At 64.9% G+C, this 18,527-nt stretch overlaps 1 protein-coding gene across 17 annotated transcripts in view; it reads right to left on the bottom strand.

Annotated features, from left to right (window-relative positions):
* KIF1A (kinesin family member 1A) overlaps positions 1–18,527 on the bottom strand; it is a 66,536-nt gene that overhangs the window by 19,042 nt on the left and 28,967 nt on the right. For 12 of the 17 annotated variants that reach the window (XM_060107266.1, XM_060107267.1, XM_060107269.1 and 9 more), the window contains 11 exons: positions 17,096–17,233; positions 9,559–9,677; positions 7,275–7,360; positions 6,416–6,554; positions 6,058–6,226; positions 5,833–5,923; positions 4,353–4,471; positions 3,336–3,391; positions 1,787–1,895; positions 1,469–1,535; positions 1,283–1,367 (listed from right to left, as the gene is read on the bottom strand). In XM_060107266.1, coding sequence (XP_059963249.1) covers positions 1,283–1,367; positions 1,469–1,535; positions 1,787–1,895; positions 3,336–3,391; positions 4,353–4,471; positions 5,833–5,923; positions 6,058–6,226; positions 6,416–6,554; positions 7,275–7,360; positions 9,559–9,677; positions 17,096–17,233 — 1,178 coding nt within the window. Of the gene's footprint in view, positions 1–1,282; positions 1,368–1,468; positions 1,536–1,786; positions 1,896–3,335; positions 3,392–4,352; positions 4,472–5,832; positions 5,924–6,057; positions 6,227–6,415; positions 6,555–7,274; positions 7,361–9,558; positions 9,678–16,158; positions 16,399–17,095; positions 17,234–18,527 lie in introns of all 17 variants that reach the window. The other 5 variants (XM_060107261.1, XM_060107262.1, XM_060107263.1 and 2 more) reach the window with 2 other exon arrangements.

Genomic DNA, 18,527 nt, shown 5'->3' with positions numbered 1-18,527 from the left:
GGGTGTGTGTGTGCTTGTTCTACCGTTTTTCTGATTTGTGTGAAAATAGATACGAAACGTCTAAAAGAAAAGCGTTTGTCCTGGGGCCCCCAGAACCTCCCTGCCCACAGTCCTGCACTTCGGGTGCAGGATGATGGGTCCCTTGTCACAGTCCTGTTACTACACCCTCAGAACCCCCCCTACAAGCCCCAGAGACACTGCCCTGGAGCTGTTGCCCACCAGCCACAGCAATGCGCCAGGGTGGGCCCTCCACGGGGCCCTCAGCTCCAGGCCAGGGTGGCGTGGGCAGCTTCATGCTGATGACACGCTGGAATGGACAGTGGTCCCTATCCTTGAATGGAAACTGGGAAGACAAATTCTTTACAAAGAATCAGCAAAGGAAATGTTTCCAGTAGATGAAAGAGTTCATGACATGAAGTTACAGAAGGAAAGCGTCTAAGCTCCTGGGTGGTCTCTGTAAGTTGCACTGTGTCCCCCCAAAAAGACGTGTCGCAGCCCTGACCCCCAGAACCTTATTTGGAAATAGGACCTTGGCAGACGTGATCAGTCGAGAGGCTATCACGCTGGAGTCAGGTGGGCCGTCATCTAAGAATCTAGGCCCTGTGAAGACGGAGGACAGGGGTGATGTGTCTACAAGCCGAGAATTCCCTACAAACCACCAGAAGCTGGAAGAGGCAAGAAAGGATTCTCCCCTAAGGTTTCAGGGGGAGCATGGCCCCTGTTGACATCTTTATCACAGGACTTGTGCCTCCAGAACTGTGACATGATACATTTCTGTGGTTTTAAGCCACCAGTTTGTGGTACTTTGTTACAGCAGCCCTAGCAAGCTAGTACAGTGATTAAGTAGAAATCTGGGGGCTTCCCTGGTAGCGCAGTGGTTGAGAGTCCGCCTGCCGATGCAGGGGACATGGGTTTGTGCCCCGGCCCGGGCTGCCGATGCAGGGGACACAGGTTCGTGTCCCGGCCCAGGAGGATCCCGCATGCCGCGGAGCGGCTGGGCCCGTGAGCCATGGCCGCTGAGCCTGCGCGTCCGGAGCCTGTGCTCCGCAACGGGAGAGACCACAGCAGTGAGAGGCCCGCGTACCGCAGGAAAAAAAAAAAAAAAAATTCTGGAATCATCACCTGAGGCCAAGCCCTTCTTTTCAGGCGAGGGGCTGACGCACAGAGCCAAAGGCACACAGCAACAGTGGCAGAGCTGTGGTTAGAACCCAGGCGCCTAGCCAGGGGCCGGGGCTGAGTGGTGTGGTCTGTGCTCTTCCCCCGAGGCCCTGCCCCCACTCACCCACGACCAGCTCTCGCACTTCCTTCCAGTGGATGTGGCTTCCTGTCTCATGCAGCAGTGTCACGGTTATCCGTCTCTGGATGCCCTGCGAGGCACCAGTAGAGAAGACACGGTCAGATGGCCTGGGGTCCCTGGGGTGGGGGTGGGGGGCGCTTGAGGCTGGTGGGAGCAGCAAGCGCTTCGCACCTGGTGAAGCAGGAAGGTCCCCATGCACGGCATCCCGCCACGGTGGTCCACCACTGCAGGGATGTAACTGGGAGAGAGATGTGAGAGCTGAGGGCCACGCCCCTCCTCCCAGCCCCCCACCCACAGCACACACACCCGGCCCCCAGGAGCAGAAGGGGTGAAAACAGGAAAACAGATCAAAGGTGGCGTGGCCCGGTCCGGGGAGACCAGAGTGCCACCACGTGCCACCTGGCCCAGCCCCCGGACCCCTCACTGCTCCATGACCCCAGAGGACCCCAGCCCATCCCCAGCATGGGCAGCACCAGCCTTGGGACTTACTCGCCATTGGCCTCCAGCTCGCAGATCTCGAAGTAGACCAGCAGGTCGTACTTGCAGTGGCAGGGCCCGGGGCAGGGCCGCGTCAGCGTGCTGAGCTTGGTGGCGGGCACTGGGGGCGACAGGGGAGAAGCACACACTAGTGGGAAACTGAGAAGCCACGTGCCGAGGGCACGCGCAGAGGGGAGGCCAGGGAGGGGACGCCTCAGAAGCAGTGAGGTCGTTGCCCTCCAAGATAAAGCACCAGCGGACCCCTCCCCAGGCCCCAGAGTACACCCCGCTCTGGGTACCGATGGTCCTGGGAACAGACGTGACCGTGGGCCTCTCTGTGCCCAGCAGGAGGAGCGCTCAGCCACGCGCACCTGGCACAGGCTCTGAAGAGGGCGGTACTTGAGCCCCACAGAAGCAGCAGGACAGAGGAGCCCTGCTCGGAGGCCAGACGACCCACCCAGGACCCTATGCTACACCACCCTCACCCTCAGCCGCCGCACCAGCCCGAGCACCTGCCTCCAGCTCAAGGGACCCTGGCCCTCGGCTCCCACTGCCCTCCACAGCCCGTCCTCCAAGTCCCACCTGAGCCCCACGGCTCCACTACAAATGTGCATCTGGGTGTCTCCCTGGAGGCTGCAGGGAAGGCTGAACAGCCCAGGAAACACAAGGGGCCAACCTAAGACCCACAGAGAGGCCAAGAATAATGTCCACAAGTGGTCAGCAGGCCTGGAGGGGCTGGTGTGCATCCCCCTGCGGCGCCCTCAGTCCGCAGACCACCATCTTACGGGGACTCGGGGGCGGGTACGCAAGGGTCATCGCGGACGTGGCCCGGGAAGCAGCAGACGCACTTCCTGCACGGCCCCCCTCGGGCACCCATGCCGGGGACAATGCCCCCCGACCTCAAGGCGGGTTCCTGGGCTGTGAGGGCCTCGGCTGCACCGCCAGCCCCAGTGCTGATGCTCCAGCCTTCTAGTGACTGTGTCCCTGGGCTTCAGCTTTTGTCGTGAGGGCAGGAAAAAACCCTATAACCCCTTTTAACTAAAATCCAACCGATCTCAAGAGCTTTTCCTCCGCCCACCTGCTCCCGGGGCAGGGGCTCTGGGTGCCAGGCAAGGGTGCTGACCATCCAGTGTTCTTTGTCCAGGGGCCCCACTGGCTTGGCCACCACTGGCCTCAGCCTCCCGTGGACCAGCTTCCTGGTCTGCCTTCCACCCCAAACCTCGTCCATCCTGCGAGGTTCAACTCAGGTGTCCTTGCCCCGCTGAAGCCCCTGCCCCCCACTGTCGGCTCCGGGCAGCCTCACGGGACTCTGGGCAGGCACCACCTGACCGTTGCCCTGCTGCCCCGTGCGTGCCAAGGGGTAAAGGACGTCCCTGTACCTTCGCCCTGTGCCCCCTGCTCCAGTGTGAGCCCCTTACTCCATGGGGACCCCATGAGGTCCAGCAGGGGCAGAGTGGCCCCAGGAGGCCGGGAGAACACCGACCCCTCACCAGGACTGCGCTCGGCCTTGGAGGGGCCGCCTACATGGGCACCCACTTGCACCCACGAGGGCCCCGCCTACCTGGCTTGGACAGTGGCATGACCCGCGGGAAATGGCGGCGCGAGGGCCTCAGGGGGCTGTGGGGACAGAAGCACCAGTGTGAGGTGACCAGAGACTGGTGCCTGCAGGACCCCAAGCTGGAGCGGGCAGCCGAGGGCAGGGGCTGGCTGGGGAGGCTAGCAGGCTGTGGACGCCAGTCCCGGGTCTCCCTCCTTCCCTCCCTCCCTCCCTCCCACAGGGCCTGGGGAAGGCCCGGTCTCGGGCCCTCCACCAGCTCGGAGCGAGAGGGGGGGCCCTCAGGACCCTAGAGCCCACCTGGGAGGCCCCACGAGGACCCAAGAACCGGGGCAAGGGCCAGGGGCTCCCGGGACAGGACCCCCTTGGCACTCCCAAGGACAGACAAGGCTCCTGGGGCCAAATGCCCCAAAACCAGCTCCTCCCTGGGCCCTCTCTTTCCCCGACACCCCAGATGCTTTGCTCTGGGTCCCTCATGTCAGCTGAGAGGGGAGATGCAGGTGGCAACAGGGGGTCCCACTGCCCCTGACGCCCGTCGGCTGTTCCTCCCACGCTCTGGGTGGGGTGGTCTCAGAGGGGACTCGCCCGACCCATTGAGTGAGCCCCCGGCAGGGTGCAGCAACGAGGGAGCAGACAAAGGGCCCTCGTTCAGTCTGGGGAGCTGAGGACTCCGGGACCCTCCAGTGGAGTTCTCGGGGGGCCACGCCGTCTCCCCGTGGGCCACCCCGGCCTCCTCCAGCCCAGCACCCGGCTCCCCTCGTCCCCAGGACGCGGTCTATGCCCAGCCTAGGCTGAGGTTCTGACAGCGACAGTCTTTAAGAAACCCCTCCTCAGTCCTCAGGGGTCATCTCTGACCCGCTCTGGGTCCTGCCGACCCGGGAAACTGGCCGCTGTAGGCGGGGAGATAGGTGGTGGGAGGTGCACGGCTCTGCAGCCGCCACACCAGGCCTGTCCAGGGCACAGGCCGAACCTGCTGGCCAGGAGGTGGAGAGGCTCTGACCCCCCCGACCCGGGGCCGCTGACCTGAGCACGTCCTTGCAGAGGGGCGGGAATGGGTGCTGCTGGTAGTGACCGAAGACCTCGAACACGATGGGCTGGCTCTTGATGTACTCGATGAAGGACTTGGTCACCTCCACTGCGATCTGGAGGGAGGTGTGGTCAAGTGGGGGAAGGAGAGGCACAGAGGTAAGTGCTCAGCCTCCACAAAGGACCCGGCACTCCAGGCCCAAATTGGAGACCCCCAGCCGGGCTGACCTCTGCCCACGAAAGGGGCAGTGCTCCTTGCCTAGGTCTGTCCAGCCCACCTCTCCTACCGTCACACTCCCAGTGGACAGGCCACCGGGCAGCGGCCCTAGGGCTCGCTCCCCAGGACAGATGGGGCTGGGGGCCACTAGACTCAGCTGGTCTTTCAGAACACAGAGCTGGAGGAGGGGCCTCTGTGATCCGGTCTGACCCTTCTCGGGCCCTCACCCACTCACCAAGAGTTATGGGTTGAATTGTGTCCCCCGATTCATATGCTGAAGTCCTAACCGCCCCCCGCACGTGTTTAGAGACAGGGTCTTCACAGAGGTGATCAAGTTAGAATGGGGCCCAATCCAACATGACTGGTGTCCTTGTAAGAAGGGGACATTTGGGCACAGGCACGGACGGAGAGATGACGTGAGGACACAGGGAGAAGACGTCTTGGCCGTCTATGAGCCAAGGAGAGAGCCGAGGACAGATCCTCCATCACAGCCTCAGAGGGAACAGCCCTGCCCACCTGGATCTTGGGCTTCCAGCCTCCAGGGCTGAGAGGTGTTAAGTCTTTGTTGTTGAAGCCCCCAGGGTGTGGGGCTCTGCTGGAGCAGCCAGGTAAGGAATCCACCAAGCACGCCTTCACACCTGGCCTCATTTCCCTGCCTTAGAAACCACGGGAGACCCTCTTCCCTGAGGGTCAGGACAGGCTATAGTTCGCAAGGCCCTTCTGAGCAAGGCCCCTGTGCCTGCTTAGGCCACACACCCACAGCCGGGCAGCCCAGGGTCAAACTCACACTCCCTGGCCTGGCCCCTGAGGCCTTGCCACCTGATAGTTTCTGTCATGGCCCCATTTTCCTGCCTCACACCAGAAAGTCCCTGCTCTCCTGACAGCCTGGCTTGGAGACACTCCCCGGCCTGGAGCTTTCCTGGCCTCTCGGGCGTCTGCCCGGGCATCGTGCAGCTCTCCGCGTGCCCTGCCCCGGCCTCAGCCCCAGCACCAGGCCAGGGTGGCCTCGTGGGGCACTCCAGAAACTGCACGTCCACATCTGCCCAAGGCTCGCTGCAGGGAGCCCTCGGGGGCTCTGATCTGCCCCCACCCCCAGTCTTAAACCCACCAAGGCCCCCAGTGCCCAGGACAGGGCTGGTGCTCAGAAGAGGGAGAAGCAGTGACAGAGAGAATGAATGAAGCTCAGGGAGGCTGCACAAAGCCCTGGCCCCCAGGAGGGGCCGATCACGGCGGGGGGAGAAGGGGGCTCTAAGGACGTACGTTTTGGACGTGGTAGAAGCCGAGTGGGGGCCCCCTCCCCGTGTTCTTCAGGGGCTCCGTAGAGAAGGCCTCGTCATGGCGATGGATGAAGCTGTGAATGGGGAGGAGACGTTTGGCAGGTGTGGGGCCTGGACACGGGGACCCACAGCCTCCCGGGGGTCACCAGGCGCCCCCCGCACCTTGCCGAGACCCACCCGCACAGCCCGGCCCGGGTACGAGACTCACTTGAACTGGCAGAAGATGTCGGCGTACTCGGCGGAGATGCTGGACGCCTGCAGGACGGTCACGCGGAAGGTGAAGGTGCTGCCCAGGCCGAGGTGGTCCAGGGCAGCGTCCAGGGGCCCGTCCAGGGCGGCTTTCTCGGGGCTGTCCAGGAGGCCCTCCGGGGTCACCGCTGCTGGGAGCCAAGGGCAGAGGGGCATGGCAGGACCCGAAGAGGCTGGAGCCCAGGCTCAAGGGCTGGGCCTCACCGCCTGTGCCGGCTAAGAGGCGGGGAGGGGGTGGGGGGGGTGAGGAGGAACTCCAGGCCCTCGCGGGGTTGGGCCGCGTCCCAGAGCCTGTCCCAGCAGCTGCAGGGACCCACCTGAGCAGGTGTTGTTGTTGACCTCATCGGCCGAGGGCCCCGCGTCAGAACCCTGGCCCTGGCCCTCCACGATCCGCAGCTCCTCCTGGGAGGTCCCCGAGCGGGACATCCCCACCACGGGGCAGGACTCGGACTGGAACTGTGTGGGCAGGGGACAGAGTCAGACAGAGCCGGCCTGGGTGCGGCCACTAGAGCCGCGTCGAGGACCGGGAGCCGCGTCGAGGACCGGGAGCCGCGTTCCAGGCCTGCCCTGCCGTGGGTGGGCACCCACCTCCCCAGACCTGTCTCCCATGCTGTCACGGCCTATATTAGTCTACCAAGTGGGAAAGGAAGGTGGGAAACGGTCTCTGGCCTTAAGTTCTGTCCCCTCTCCCCAGCCATACCCCTCCCTCAGCTCCTCCGCACCGTGGGCAGAAAGCAGTGAGACTCTCCCACTGGCTTTCAGGGCCCTGGCCAGGTACCCCGGCACCAGGTGCCCCCATAGCCTCTGCTGCCCCGTCCGTGCCCCCACACTCTCTGCCTGATGCCCTCTGCCCCTCCTGTGTGCCCCCAGCATTGACGACCCCTCCGAGAGGGACCGCTGGGGGGCTCTGGGCCCAAGGCCTCAGAAGCACTGAGGTTCAGGGTGGGGCGGTGGGTGGCCGGGTGGTGTCAGGTTAGGAAAGGGCCTAGAGGAGAGAGGAGGAGCTGCCCGCTCCAGGGGGCACCGAGCGGGACCCCCCCTCTCGCCTGAGAGCAGAAAGGGGAGCCCTGGGAGGAAGACACTGTCTACTGTTCCTCCGAGTGAGGCCCGGAGTGCTGAGGTCGGGCTGGAGGCCTGTCTAGTGGCGTCCATGGCTGCACCACTCTTGCCCGCTACCTTCTCAAAATGCTGGTCGTCAAAGGAGATTTTGGCGGTTCCCGACTGGCGGACGCCGGAGCCGTAATCAGGGGCCTCTTCGTCGGCTGAAACGGGAACAGAGCAGGTGGTCAGGGCCCAGCTTGCCCCCTGGTGGGAGTGGCGGAGCTGCCCAGTGTGGGGAGGGCATGGGAGCCAGGACGGGCTCTGACCCACTTTGGGGGGAAGCCCGACACCGTCAACCGGCTCTGGAAGAATGAGGGCGCCGTCCTGGGCACACTGACCCCCAGCCTGTGCTAGCCCAGGGCCCAGAGGCAGCCACGTCCTCAGCACGGCCTGCTCTGACGGGCCCGCAAACTCCACATTTTCAAAACAAAACCTTCAACCTCTGCCCCTCTGCCCCCCAGCCCCGCCCGCCCGCCCCCACTTGCCCTGGCCCAGACTCAGATGCTCCAGCAGAAGCCAGGGGTCCTCCGGGCCCCACCTCCCCCTCAGCAGGGCCTGCCCCACCAGGTCCTCCTGGCTCCCTCTGCCCCCACTGTCACCCCTCTGGACGCTCAGTGCCCCACACGCTCTCACGCCCCCTCCTTCACGGCGTCTGGGGTCCCCCGCTGTGCCTGGGACAAAACCCTAACCCTCCTCCTGCTGTCTAAAGGACCCCAGATCTGACTTCCCACAGCCTCCCTGGCCCCCAAGGCCAGCCACTCTGGCTAGATGCCACCCCAGCAGACTTCACAGACCCCAGGGGGCTCCAACCCTCTGTTCCGCGGCCTTGTTGGGGTGCTAACACCACCATGTCCTCCACCCTGGCTGCCCGAGGGGCCATGGCTTTGTCCCACCATCACCCAGGGCCAGCCCAGGGCCTGTGCACAGCAGGGCTCCGTGTTGGGAGACTGCATCAGCCGACCCCTGCCACGGTCGAAGGCAGGAGCAGGTGTGACTTCTGAGACTGCTGAAACAACACCCTGTGGCTTTGTAAAGTTCCCTCTCCTCCACCACAGCCACTACACAGGGGATGCCACGTGTGGCCCAAGCACAGACAGCGTCTACCTATAAAGCAGCTGGCTCAGTGGGATCCACTCAACAGGGCTGAGCTGGGCAGGGAGGGCCAAGGAAGAGCCCAGGGAGGACAGAGCCCCTGGAGATTGCAGGGGCAGTGTCCCCCGGGGGATGAGGGTGGCACTAGATGTTCCCAGCATCCCTGTCACCTGGCTCTTCCCTAGAGCCACCCTCCCCCACCACCCCAGGCTCCCCCTTCTCAGCTGGGTCCCCAGGGGCCTCGGCACCATGGTGACATGACTGGGAGGTGCTGGAAAGAGCACCTGGAATGATGGGGTAGTGGGAATTTGGTGAGGGGGGACCAGACATCCAGAGTGGGGTCGCGTGAGCTGTCCAGTGGGAGTACAGGCCACCCAGGTTGCTCACACTCCGAGCCTCCCTGTCTCAGCCTGGAGACACTTCGCTGCCACACACTCTGTCTGTCCTACCCTGTTCTGGCCCCAAGGTGCCTGGGCTGCTGAGACGTGTAGAGGAAAGAGAGTCCTGTGGAGGCGCCGGGGGCCCGAGGGCAGAGAAGGGAGGAACGGCCGTTACAGTGCGAGCACCAGGGCCTCTGGCCGAGCGCTCCCACATCTGTGTTCTCCAATGATCTCTCCACATTCCTGCCGCTAGGAAGCTTCAAAGTGGATGCCATTTTCAAGGGAGCAAACCCAGGCTGCCCACGGCCAGGAGAGGGTGCTGGGAAGGTGACTAGGCAGTGAGAGGGTGTGTGCCTCTGCAGTGAGGGGGGCTGTATCGCCAGGCCCACGGTGGAGGGGGTGTTCATGGCCTCTGGGGACACAGGCCAGCACATGAGAGGTCAAGAGGTCCAAACGGGGCAATGCTGGGGAGTCAGGAAAGGCTTGGGGGCTGCAGTGGGCAGGGCCGGAGCTAAGGGCTGAAAGTCTGTGCGCCTGCCCTGGGGCTGAGATGGCGGTGGAGGGGGAGTGGCGGGGGGCACCTCTGTGCCAGGCTGGCTCCGTGGGTCCACCTGGGGCTGCCTGGTGGCAGGCCCAAGCCAGAGTAGGCTCAGACAGCCCTGGGCTCGGCCTGCACAGCCCCGGAGGCCCCAGCCGACCAGACAGAGCCCAGGAGGCCAGAGCCAGGAGCCGGGCAGCAGGGGCCTCTCCCACAGGGAGAAACAGAGGAGGCCGGGGGCCTGGGTGGGGCTGGATGCACGCGGACCACCATGTGAGGCCCAGAGAGGTCTCCCCACCCAGGGGCCCCATCGGTGAAGGGACAGCCAGCCCGGGCTCCCCGCACGCACCTGAGATGGCCTGGACGGCCACGCGGAGAAAGCCCTTGACCTCGCCCTTCTCGCTGACGATGGCCACACGGTGCACCAGGGGCACGGGGTACAGCAGGTTGCTCAGGTACACGAAGGCCCTGGGGGGAGGCAGAGGCTGCGGTCAGGGCCACCCCGCTGTGTGCTGTGACAGGCGGCAGCGGCTGCACAGCCCGGGCTCACGACACAACACTGCAAAGCAGAGCGAAGCGGGCAGCCAGGGCGGCAAGCAGCAGGGCGGGTGGGCAGGCAGGGCACTGCGCTGGGCGGGGTGCGGAGGGAGGGGTCCTCGGCCGCAGAGGAGACAGGAGAAGGCGCAGGGACGGGGGGCGCGGGCGCCGGCGGGAGCAGAGGCTGTGGTGAGGGGCTGGGCCGGGGCGAAGCCCGCGGCCTGAGCAGAGAACAGCCGAGGAAGGAGGTTTCAGCCTGCTTCAAGGAGGAGGACCTGGGACCCGCCTCGCTCACCTACGACCCTCACGCTGGTGCTGATGTCCCCCCCGCCCGTCTCCCCGTCCGTTCCCCAGTGGCCCCTGACGCTTGCTCACGGACCCCACGACGGAATACGCCTCGTGATTCCCTCTGAGCCCCTCCAGGAACACGGCGGGTGGGAGCTCCATGATGTCAGCAAAGCCAGGGCACACCCCCCTCACCGGGGCCCAGGGGTCCGGCTGAACGAAGCCCTGAGGACACCCCAGAAACCGCGGCACTGCCTGGCACGGCCCCACCAGCTCCCAGGGTGCCCAGAGCCCCCCCTCTCCTGTGCAGCTCAGCTGTGCACCCAGCTAGTGCCAGCACAGGCGGGACAGAGGCCACGTCACCCCGGCGGTGCCCCTCTCCGAGCCGGCCAACGTGTGGAGTCACATGGGCAGCCAGGAGGACAGGGGGGTCCCTGGAAGAGCCTGTGCTGTCCCGCCGGGTGGGCGAGCACAGCTCCTCACCATTCGGGGCACCCTCCTTTCGGGGGCACCCTTGCCTCCCACCCTGCTCTGCCCTCCCCTCCAGCCCAGAGGAGCAGACCTCGGCAGCCCTGAGCTCGCTGGGCTGGGGGTCCAGGGAGGTGGTCCTGGGGGAGGGGCACGGCTTGGGCAGGATTTGGACAGGAGAGGGTGGGAGGGGCTGGGGAGGAAGTGCAGAAGGCGGGGTGAGGGAGGCCCCGGGCCTCGGCCAGGGATGGGGGAAGGTGGGAACAGAGGTGCGAGCAGCAGGGAGGACAGTGGAGGGGAGGTGGGAGTCTGCCGGCCAGGTGGGCGCTGGCAGCTGGTGCATGGCCGGTGGGGGCGGTGGGTGGGCAGAGCTGGAGGACAGGAGGAGAGGCGTGTCACCCCAGGCACCCTGCCCCTCGCCCAGGCTGAGCCGCTGGTGTTGCCCCACACTGAGAGCTCCGGGGTCCCCACTCTGGACCCCCTGTGGTGAGAGGCACGGGGAGGGGCTCTTCCCCGGGGGCCCTGGTTCCAGGCCCTGGTGTCCCCTCTCAGGGGGGCTCCTGATCTTGCCGTGTCTTCCCGCCACCCTCCCGCCACAGGAGGTCGGAAATCTGAGCACCGTCCTGGCTTTTATCTCAGATCTATCAGTTCTACCTCAAAACTCTCTCTGAAATCCTCCACCCAGCCCATCACCCCTGGCCTCCCTCCGGCTTCCTTCACGGTCTCCTCCACAGCCGCCAGAGGGGACTTGAGGCGCGACCAGACCCGTACCCGCCGTGGCCCCCAAGCTCTTTGCATCCAAGAGGCACCTGAGCCCCTGCGGCAGCCCCGCCCGCCCCGCTCAGCCCCGCTCGGGCCCCCGGAGCCCAGCTCCCTGCTCCTGCCACTGCCCGCAGCCGCTCCCATCTCCGCGTCCAGGCCGCCCTCTGCACGGCTCTCCCTGTTTGTCTGAGCTCACTAGTAGGCCCGCCTCTGTTGACTGCTTTTCGCTGTCTGGGCACCACAGGCCAAGGCAGGCCCCGGTCAGGGGAGGGTGTGCTGCCTCCCGGGCGCCCTCCTGGGGCTACAAGAAGCCCCTCTGCCCCAGCACAGTGCCCCTTCCTTCCAGGAACTCTTTGGGGGCAGCGTGTAGATGGATGGTGGGGGCACCTCTGCCCATCGCGGGGTTGGTGGGGGCCTGGGGCTCCACTGCCCCGACCACCCACTAAGGCGAGCCCCGGCCCTGGTCCCAAGAGGACACTGAGGCCCAGAGAGCGGAAGCCCTCGCCACAGCAGCAGAGGGCACCAGCGGGCAGGGGCCGGCCGGGGTGGGCTGCTGGCCTCGCCCAGCACCCGCCTCAGGATGGGACGGCGGTGGCCTTCCCTCACCGGGCACCCGGGCTCCTGGCCAAGGGCCTTTGATTGACATTGGGAGTGGGAAGGGGGCTACCATGAAACAAGCAAAGTCATGAGGTCCCGAAGGGGAAACAGAGGGGGCCTAGGACTCAGGCTGTGGGAGGAGGTGCAGACCCTGCCCTGCCCCTGCGCCCAGAGGCCTGTCCCCTGGGTTGGGGCACTGCCCAGCCACCCCACCCTGCCTGAGAGAGCTGAGGGAACTGGGTAGGACAGCCCCAAGCTGCAGGGCCAAGTCAGCACCCACCCTCCAGCAGGTGGAGGGCCTCTTCCCCAGGGCAGGACCCCTTCCCCGGAGCACTGCCCGCTGCAGAAAGCCGGGTGTCGGGAACAGCCGGAGGGAGGGGCCGCGGCCTGCCCACTCCACCTGCAGCCTGCAGGGAACCCACAGGAGGACCCTCGGGGAAGGTGGGACACCTCTGGTTGTGGGCTAGGTGAGGGCATGGTGCCAGGCACGGGGGTGCTTAATCAGCACAGCTTGCCTGAGGGAGAGTTTAAGGGCTGTCCAGGGCCACCTGGCCAGGAGAGGAAGGCAGGCTCAGGGCCGCCTCAAAGCCCCCGGCCCGCCCAGGGCTACCTTCCTGAAAGGGTCAGGCGGCAATTCCACAGGGGCTTCAAGCTCCCAGAAGATCACTCACAGTACCCTGGAGGCGACCCGGGACTGCCCCTGAGGGGCAGTAACAGAGGGGCAGGAGGCTACCCCTCCCCCTTTTTGAGTCCGCAAAGGCCAGGCCAGAGGGAGCCTGAGGCACTGCACAGAGAAGTAAACTGAGGCAGGTGCCGGACGCAGCCCAGGCCATAGGCAAGGCCACGGCAGGTGGGTCCCCTCCTGGCTCCCCCCCAGGGCCTCAACGCTCCACAAACCTACTGTGGTCTCCGGGGGGCGCTTTCTGCCACGTGGCCTACCCGTGGGCACAGACGCCAGGGTCCCACACATCAGAGGGGGCTGCGCCCCTCGTGTCCTAAGGCTCAAACAATCCCATTGGCAGCCCGCGAGACTGAAAACTCCGGTGAAGAAACCGTCTGCGCCTGCCCCTCCGAGCTCACGGGGGCGGCACTGGAGCCCCCAGCACCCCGGGTGGCAGGTGCGCCCGCGTCTCCTCCGCTCGCATCACAACATGGAGACCAGGGCCCCCTCACCAATGGCACATCTTAGTTGGATTGGCTGCGTCTTTCTTTCTTAGGGGCACAAATACGGTGCCGGAGAGCTAAGACGCCGTGCTAGAGCTGGTGAAATACGCCATCCCTGCCCCATTTCACAGGTGAACAGACGGAGGCTCAAGGACATTAAGGAAGTTGCTGGCAGCAGAGCCCCAGCTGGGATGAGACCCCACAGGCTGCCTCCTGTGCAGCTCCCAACCGTGCGGACACCATGCTCCATCTCCCACCGGCTTCATTAATGCAGCTCAATAATTAAGTAAATCAAGCCTTTCTTGATCTTTCAGGATTTCCTCATGTCAGAGGAGAAAGAAAGCCCAGATACTTCTGGCACTGAAAAACGGCAGGGCCGGGGGCCTCGAGGGACCCCTTGGTTGGAGGTTAGGGTTTGACAATGAAAAAGCCGCCTGGAATCCGCGGCCACACTCTCTCTGAACTTCATCACCTGGCTGTGGGATGGCCTCTGCTCTCACGCTCACCGGGGCGCCCAGGTGTGTTCGCATGCAAAGCCAGCTGCGGCTCTGGGGCCGATGCTCCCAGAGGCAGAGGAAGCCACACTGGATACTCTCTCCTTCCTGCTGCCCCTCGTCCCTGACTGGTGACAGTGACGGGCGCACTCATCCCGAAGGGACCCCTGGGGCCCAGCAGCCACGGCCCCTGCTGGCAGCACCAGCCTCGAGGGCAGGGGGTGGGGGCTGGAAGACCCCCAGGCCCACCCCGCCCGGCAGCCCCAGAACTTGAGGGGATGGGGCCCATGGTGCAGAGGCTGGGCCTCCCCCTCACTGCCCACCAGATGCCGGAAACAACCTGACGTCAGCACCCGCCACCCTGAGCCAGAACAGCCCAGCCCTGTCCAGAGGACCCTGCCGGCCACGGCGCACCCACCTGCACACGGGGTGGCTCGGAGCCTCGCAGGTGACGACTCGGGCTGAGCAGCTCGGCACGCAGAGCGCAGCCAGCTGGGAGCTGAGGGCTCGGCCTCGCCAGCCCAGATGGCACAGAGCGGACACGGCGGGTCAGTGCTTTTCCACCCAGAGTCTTGAACACGTCCCTTGGGCGGTCGCCAGTCCCTCTTCCCCGGGACCCTCCATCCCAGACAGTCACCTCCTCGCCTTCCTCTCTCTCACCCGCCTTCTGAAAGCCACGGTCCGAGCAGGGAGGATCATCGGGGAAAACTGAGCCCCCAGGCCCACTTCCTCCCCCTGGGTTGGCCCATCTCACCTCCCAGTTCACTGGCACCCAGACTGCCAGAGGAAGAGCCCCCCCGGGGGACTGACCCTGTACTTGGGTGAGGAGTCCCGGGTCAGGACGGGGGAGGCCCCTGCCGGGGGCCCTGTTCACAGAGGAGAGGGCACCTTGAAGCAGGCTGAGACCCGCCGGAGAGAGAGGAGGTGGCAGAGCCGGGGCTGAGTGTGGGGCAGCGCTAACCACGAGATTGGTGAGGTACAGACGCATGCTGGGGCCGGAAAGCCTGTCCGAAGGGAGACAAGAGTGGGCACCCCATTTTGCTTAAGCTTTGGAGAGAGAGCCAGCAGCTACCAGAGGGAGAAAAGGAAACCAAAGACGGGGTCCTTCTCAGGGCCTGGGCCTGCACAGCTGCTGCGTGGGAAAAGCCAATTCTTGCCAAACCAAAAAGATCAGGACGTTTCCAGGTGAAGCCCCTCGCAGACGGCCGCCGTGGGGAGCTGGCCTCTCACTCGTGGCTTCGGTTTGGCTTGGTGGTTTTGTCACATCCCAGATCCACAGAGGGGGGAATGTCGGAAGGACCCAGCTCTTTCCGGCTGAGACTGCGAGAGCCCACCCCCGTTTCTCCCGGTGTCCTTGCCCCCGTGTGCCCTGACTCCACGCCTGCCTGGCACCTGGCAACCCTGGCCCTAGCGGCCGGGCTTTCTGAGAGGCCTGCGTGGAGCTGGCCCTGGGGCCACTCCTCCCCCTCGGGCTCAGCAGAGCAGGAACCCAGCCGGGGCGTCTTGGAGAGAGCCACGCGGTCTTGTCCAGTGGGCCAGCATCTCACACTCAGGGAAGACTAATCAGAATAAATCCATGACGCGCCAGCTGAGAACCTGCTTCCTTCCAGGAGGAACCAGTGGGGCCTTCACTCCATCACCCGCACCCAAGGGCTCCCAGTGCAAACTCCGCTATCTGGGGACCAGTCTCGGTCTTCAGCTTTCAGTACTGGTGCTCCGAGGTCAAGACTTCCAAAAACTTCCATCAGTCTAGCCCAAGGAAGCAATCTCAAACTCCTAAAGAGTTTGCTATTAAAGCTATCTTACACCTTTGCGTATACGTAAATTCAGTTTTCATGAGCTGAATTTCCTACTACAGCTAGGTTTCTAGGCCTTTCCTTCCCCTCTTGCTTGCGTTCCATTCCATGATAATAGACATAAGGGATGGACTGTATAGGCCCAACCTGCCTGCAGGGCGGGGGTCCCCGCTCCCCCCCTGAACTTGGCCTCTCTCCTCTGTCCAGGAAACTGAATCATGGGCTCCTCTGCAAAGGGCGCTTTCCCATGAGGGCAAGCGGCCACCGGCACCGTCTCCGGCACTGACGGCCTGGGGGTCAGGAGGGACAGGACGCCCTCACCTTTAGACAGAGACGGGCTCAGAGAGAGGCCGGGCTGCCTGGGACCCAGGGCTTCAGAAGGAGGCCCTTCCTTCCCTGCCCCCCGGGGCGGCCGGCTCCGGCTTCTGTTCCTCTTCCCACAGAGAGGGTAAGGACACTGGGAGCAGACCAGGACCCTCCATCTCTTCTGGAAAACAGTGGAGGGAGGGAAAGCCACACTGGCTGGTGGGGGGGGGCCCATGCAGAGATGCATGGCTCCACCTTTCCGAATGCCCCCGCGGGCCCTGAAAGGGCGGGGGCGTTGCTCTTCCCGAGTCCCGGAGGCCTCCACCTGTGAGGAGACCGTGCCCCGGGGCACCCTGCCCTCCTCCATCACTGGGGCCCCTCCAGGAAGGCCAGGAGCCCTCGTGCCCCCTCACGCCCTGTCCTGGGGAGGCCCCGCTCGCCGGGGGTCGCGCCCTGACGGCGGTCAAATTGTGCTCGTAGCAGTGCTCCTGTGCAAAAGAGCTGGTTCCTTCCCAGCATGCTGTCCTCGACCTCACCAACCTTCCTACTACACTGAACAGGGGGGGCCGGTCGTAAAACGGGTCGCGGCCGTCGCACGGCACGTGCTCCGGAAAGACGTCGTCCTCCAGGTCCTCCTCCTCCCCCACGCTCTGCTCCTCAGCAGGCTCGGCGGCGTCGGAGTCAGGGCTCGAGGAGGCGGGGGAGGGGGTGAGAGCAGCCATGCGCTCGCTCATGCATGTGTTGAGAAGTGGGTAGCTGTTGCAGCCAGAGATGACTGAACTGGGGTTAGTACGACAAGACAGAGAGAAGTTAACGCCAGCTCCTCGGGGGCGGACGGGGCGGGGCGGGGGCTTCCGAGGAAAACCCAAACCAAACACACAGACCGTCGAGAACGCTGCCTCGACAGACAAGAGAGCCGAAGTGCCCGGTCCCCAGGCGTGGGAAGACACCACATGGGGGTCAGTGTAAAGCTCCGGAAGGTTCCGGAGGGCACCGGCAGGTATGGTCCTGGCCAGGTGTGGCTGAGGTCGGTGAGGGCCTCGGGAGCCTGGCCGTGATGAGGCCTCAGGAACCATGCCCCCTGGGGGGCAGGGGCCGGGTGCAGCCCCCGGACCAGGAGACTGGGGACAGCAGGCATGGACTCTGAGCTCTGGGAGGACACGGCTCTGCCTCCTGCTCACACCCCACCTGAAAGCCTGACCAAGCCTCACATTCACACACACGGACAGGTGTCGCCTGACGGCCATGGTCCCGAAGTGGGGGTGGGTGGCGATGCTGAGACCCCCTCCCTGGTCAGGGCCCACTGGTGTGTGGAGAGGACTGGCCAGGGGGCTCAGACCAGGAAGGACCAGGGCCGGGGACTCGGGATAGAGAAAGGCATCTGGCCGGCTCCCCCTCTTGTCAGGGCCAGGGCCCAACCCCTCGCTGCCCCCCACCTTCTCTCAATCTCTCAGCCCGGGGGGAGGGAGGCGCCTACCTGCCCACGAGCCGGAACCAGGGGAAGCGGTCGTAGAAGGGGTCTCCACCAGTGACCACGTTGTCACAGTCCTCGATGACACTGGAGGGCACCTCGGCCGCCCGGTCATACATCTCCCGCATCAGGTCCAGCCGCTGCCTGCGGGGCAGAGGTCAGCGTGGGCCTGGGCAGAGCATCCTGGGGTCTCAGGCCCAGCCCGGCTCAGGCCACAGCATCCTGCTCAGGGTCACCCACGGCTCAAGCTGGTTTGCCAGGCGGACCCTCCGGGGTCCTCGGAGTCGGCCGACCATGGCCAAGGGGCTTGCAGTTCGCCACACGTTCCTCTCAGCCCCAGTGATGGCCGCAGCACGTCAGCCACGTAGGGTCGGGGACCAGCCCCGCTCAGGACGGGGGATCGGGGCACGGAGCCCCGGAAGCTCGGGGAGCAAAGGGCGAGTTGTGAGAAGACACAGGAAACAAGGCATTTTAGAAGCTATCCCCCGGAAAACCAGCAGGTGGTGGGAGAGACGTAGACGTCTCCCTCGGAGGCTCAGGCGTAACAGGAGGGACGTGGGGGGCGACATCCGCCCTCCAAGAGCAGACGGCAGCCCAGGAGGACGGGGCAGGGGCAGGCGCGTGTCTGTGAATGCGCGTGGGTCAGTGCATATGCCGGGGGCGGGGACCTCATAAGAAGGGAAGGCGTCTGCGTGTGAGGGTGTGTGAGCGGAACGGAGTGCGTATAAACGTGTCTGTGTGCGTGAGCATGTCGTGACCACTTTTTCCGTTCTCTGCACCTCATGACGTTTCGACATCTCTGGGGCCTGCCCCGACAGTGAACAGCCTGTGGGTGAACCCACCTCCACATGAGCCACCACCCGCCCGTTAGCCGACTTGCACGCCAGCCGGTTCCCCTGCCCGGGCCCGAAGCCCGCAGGCGTTATGCTGACCAGCCAGTCCTCGCTGTTCACCCTCCCCTGCTTTGCCCATGAACACCTCGCAGAGGCCGTGGCGAGGCCGTCCCCTCCCTCCTTGGCCCCCGGACGGCCCTGTGCCCACGCCTCACGTTTCTAGGGACACTTGAGCAACATTAAAATTGTCTTCAGTGGCAAAGAGCCGTCCTGTCACCTTCACCCAGGAAGAGCCAGGCGCACGTCAGGGTGAGTGTGTGGGACCTGAGGTAGAGCCGTAGGGCAGACACCTCCCAGGACACCTGGCCGTCCTCCCTGGGGCCCCCACCCGGCCCTCCTCCACCCCCACAGGTGGAGGGGTCCCCAGCTTCCTGCAGCGCCTCACCCGCCCCTTCCTCCAAACTTTGCCACTGCTCTGGTCGAGGAGAAGATGGATTCTATAATGAGGCTGGATCCTCCTTACTTTTTTTCTTCTGATTTTAAAAGAAATCGAAACAGGACAAATAGCTGCCGGGACATGTGCGCCCCGGGCATTCCATGTCCAC

Source organism: Mesoplodon densirostris, chromosome 8, assembly GCF_025265405.1.
Source record: "Mesoplodon densirostris isolate mMesDen1 chromosome 8, mMesDen1 primary haplotype, whole genome shotgun sequence".
NCBI classification, from domain to species: domain Eukaryota; kingdom Metazoa; phylum Chordata; class Mammalia; order Artiodactyla; family Ziphiidae; genus Mesoplodon; species Mesoplodon densirostris.
The sequence above is the reverse complement of the archived record's forward strand: the minus strand, read 5'-3'. Positions and strand labels throughout refer to the sequence as shown.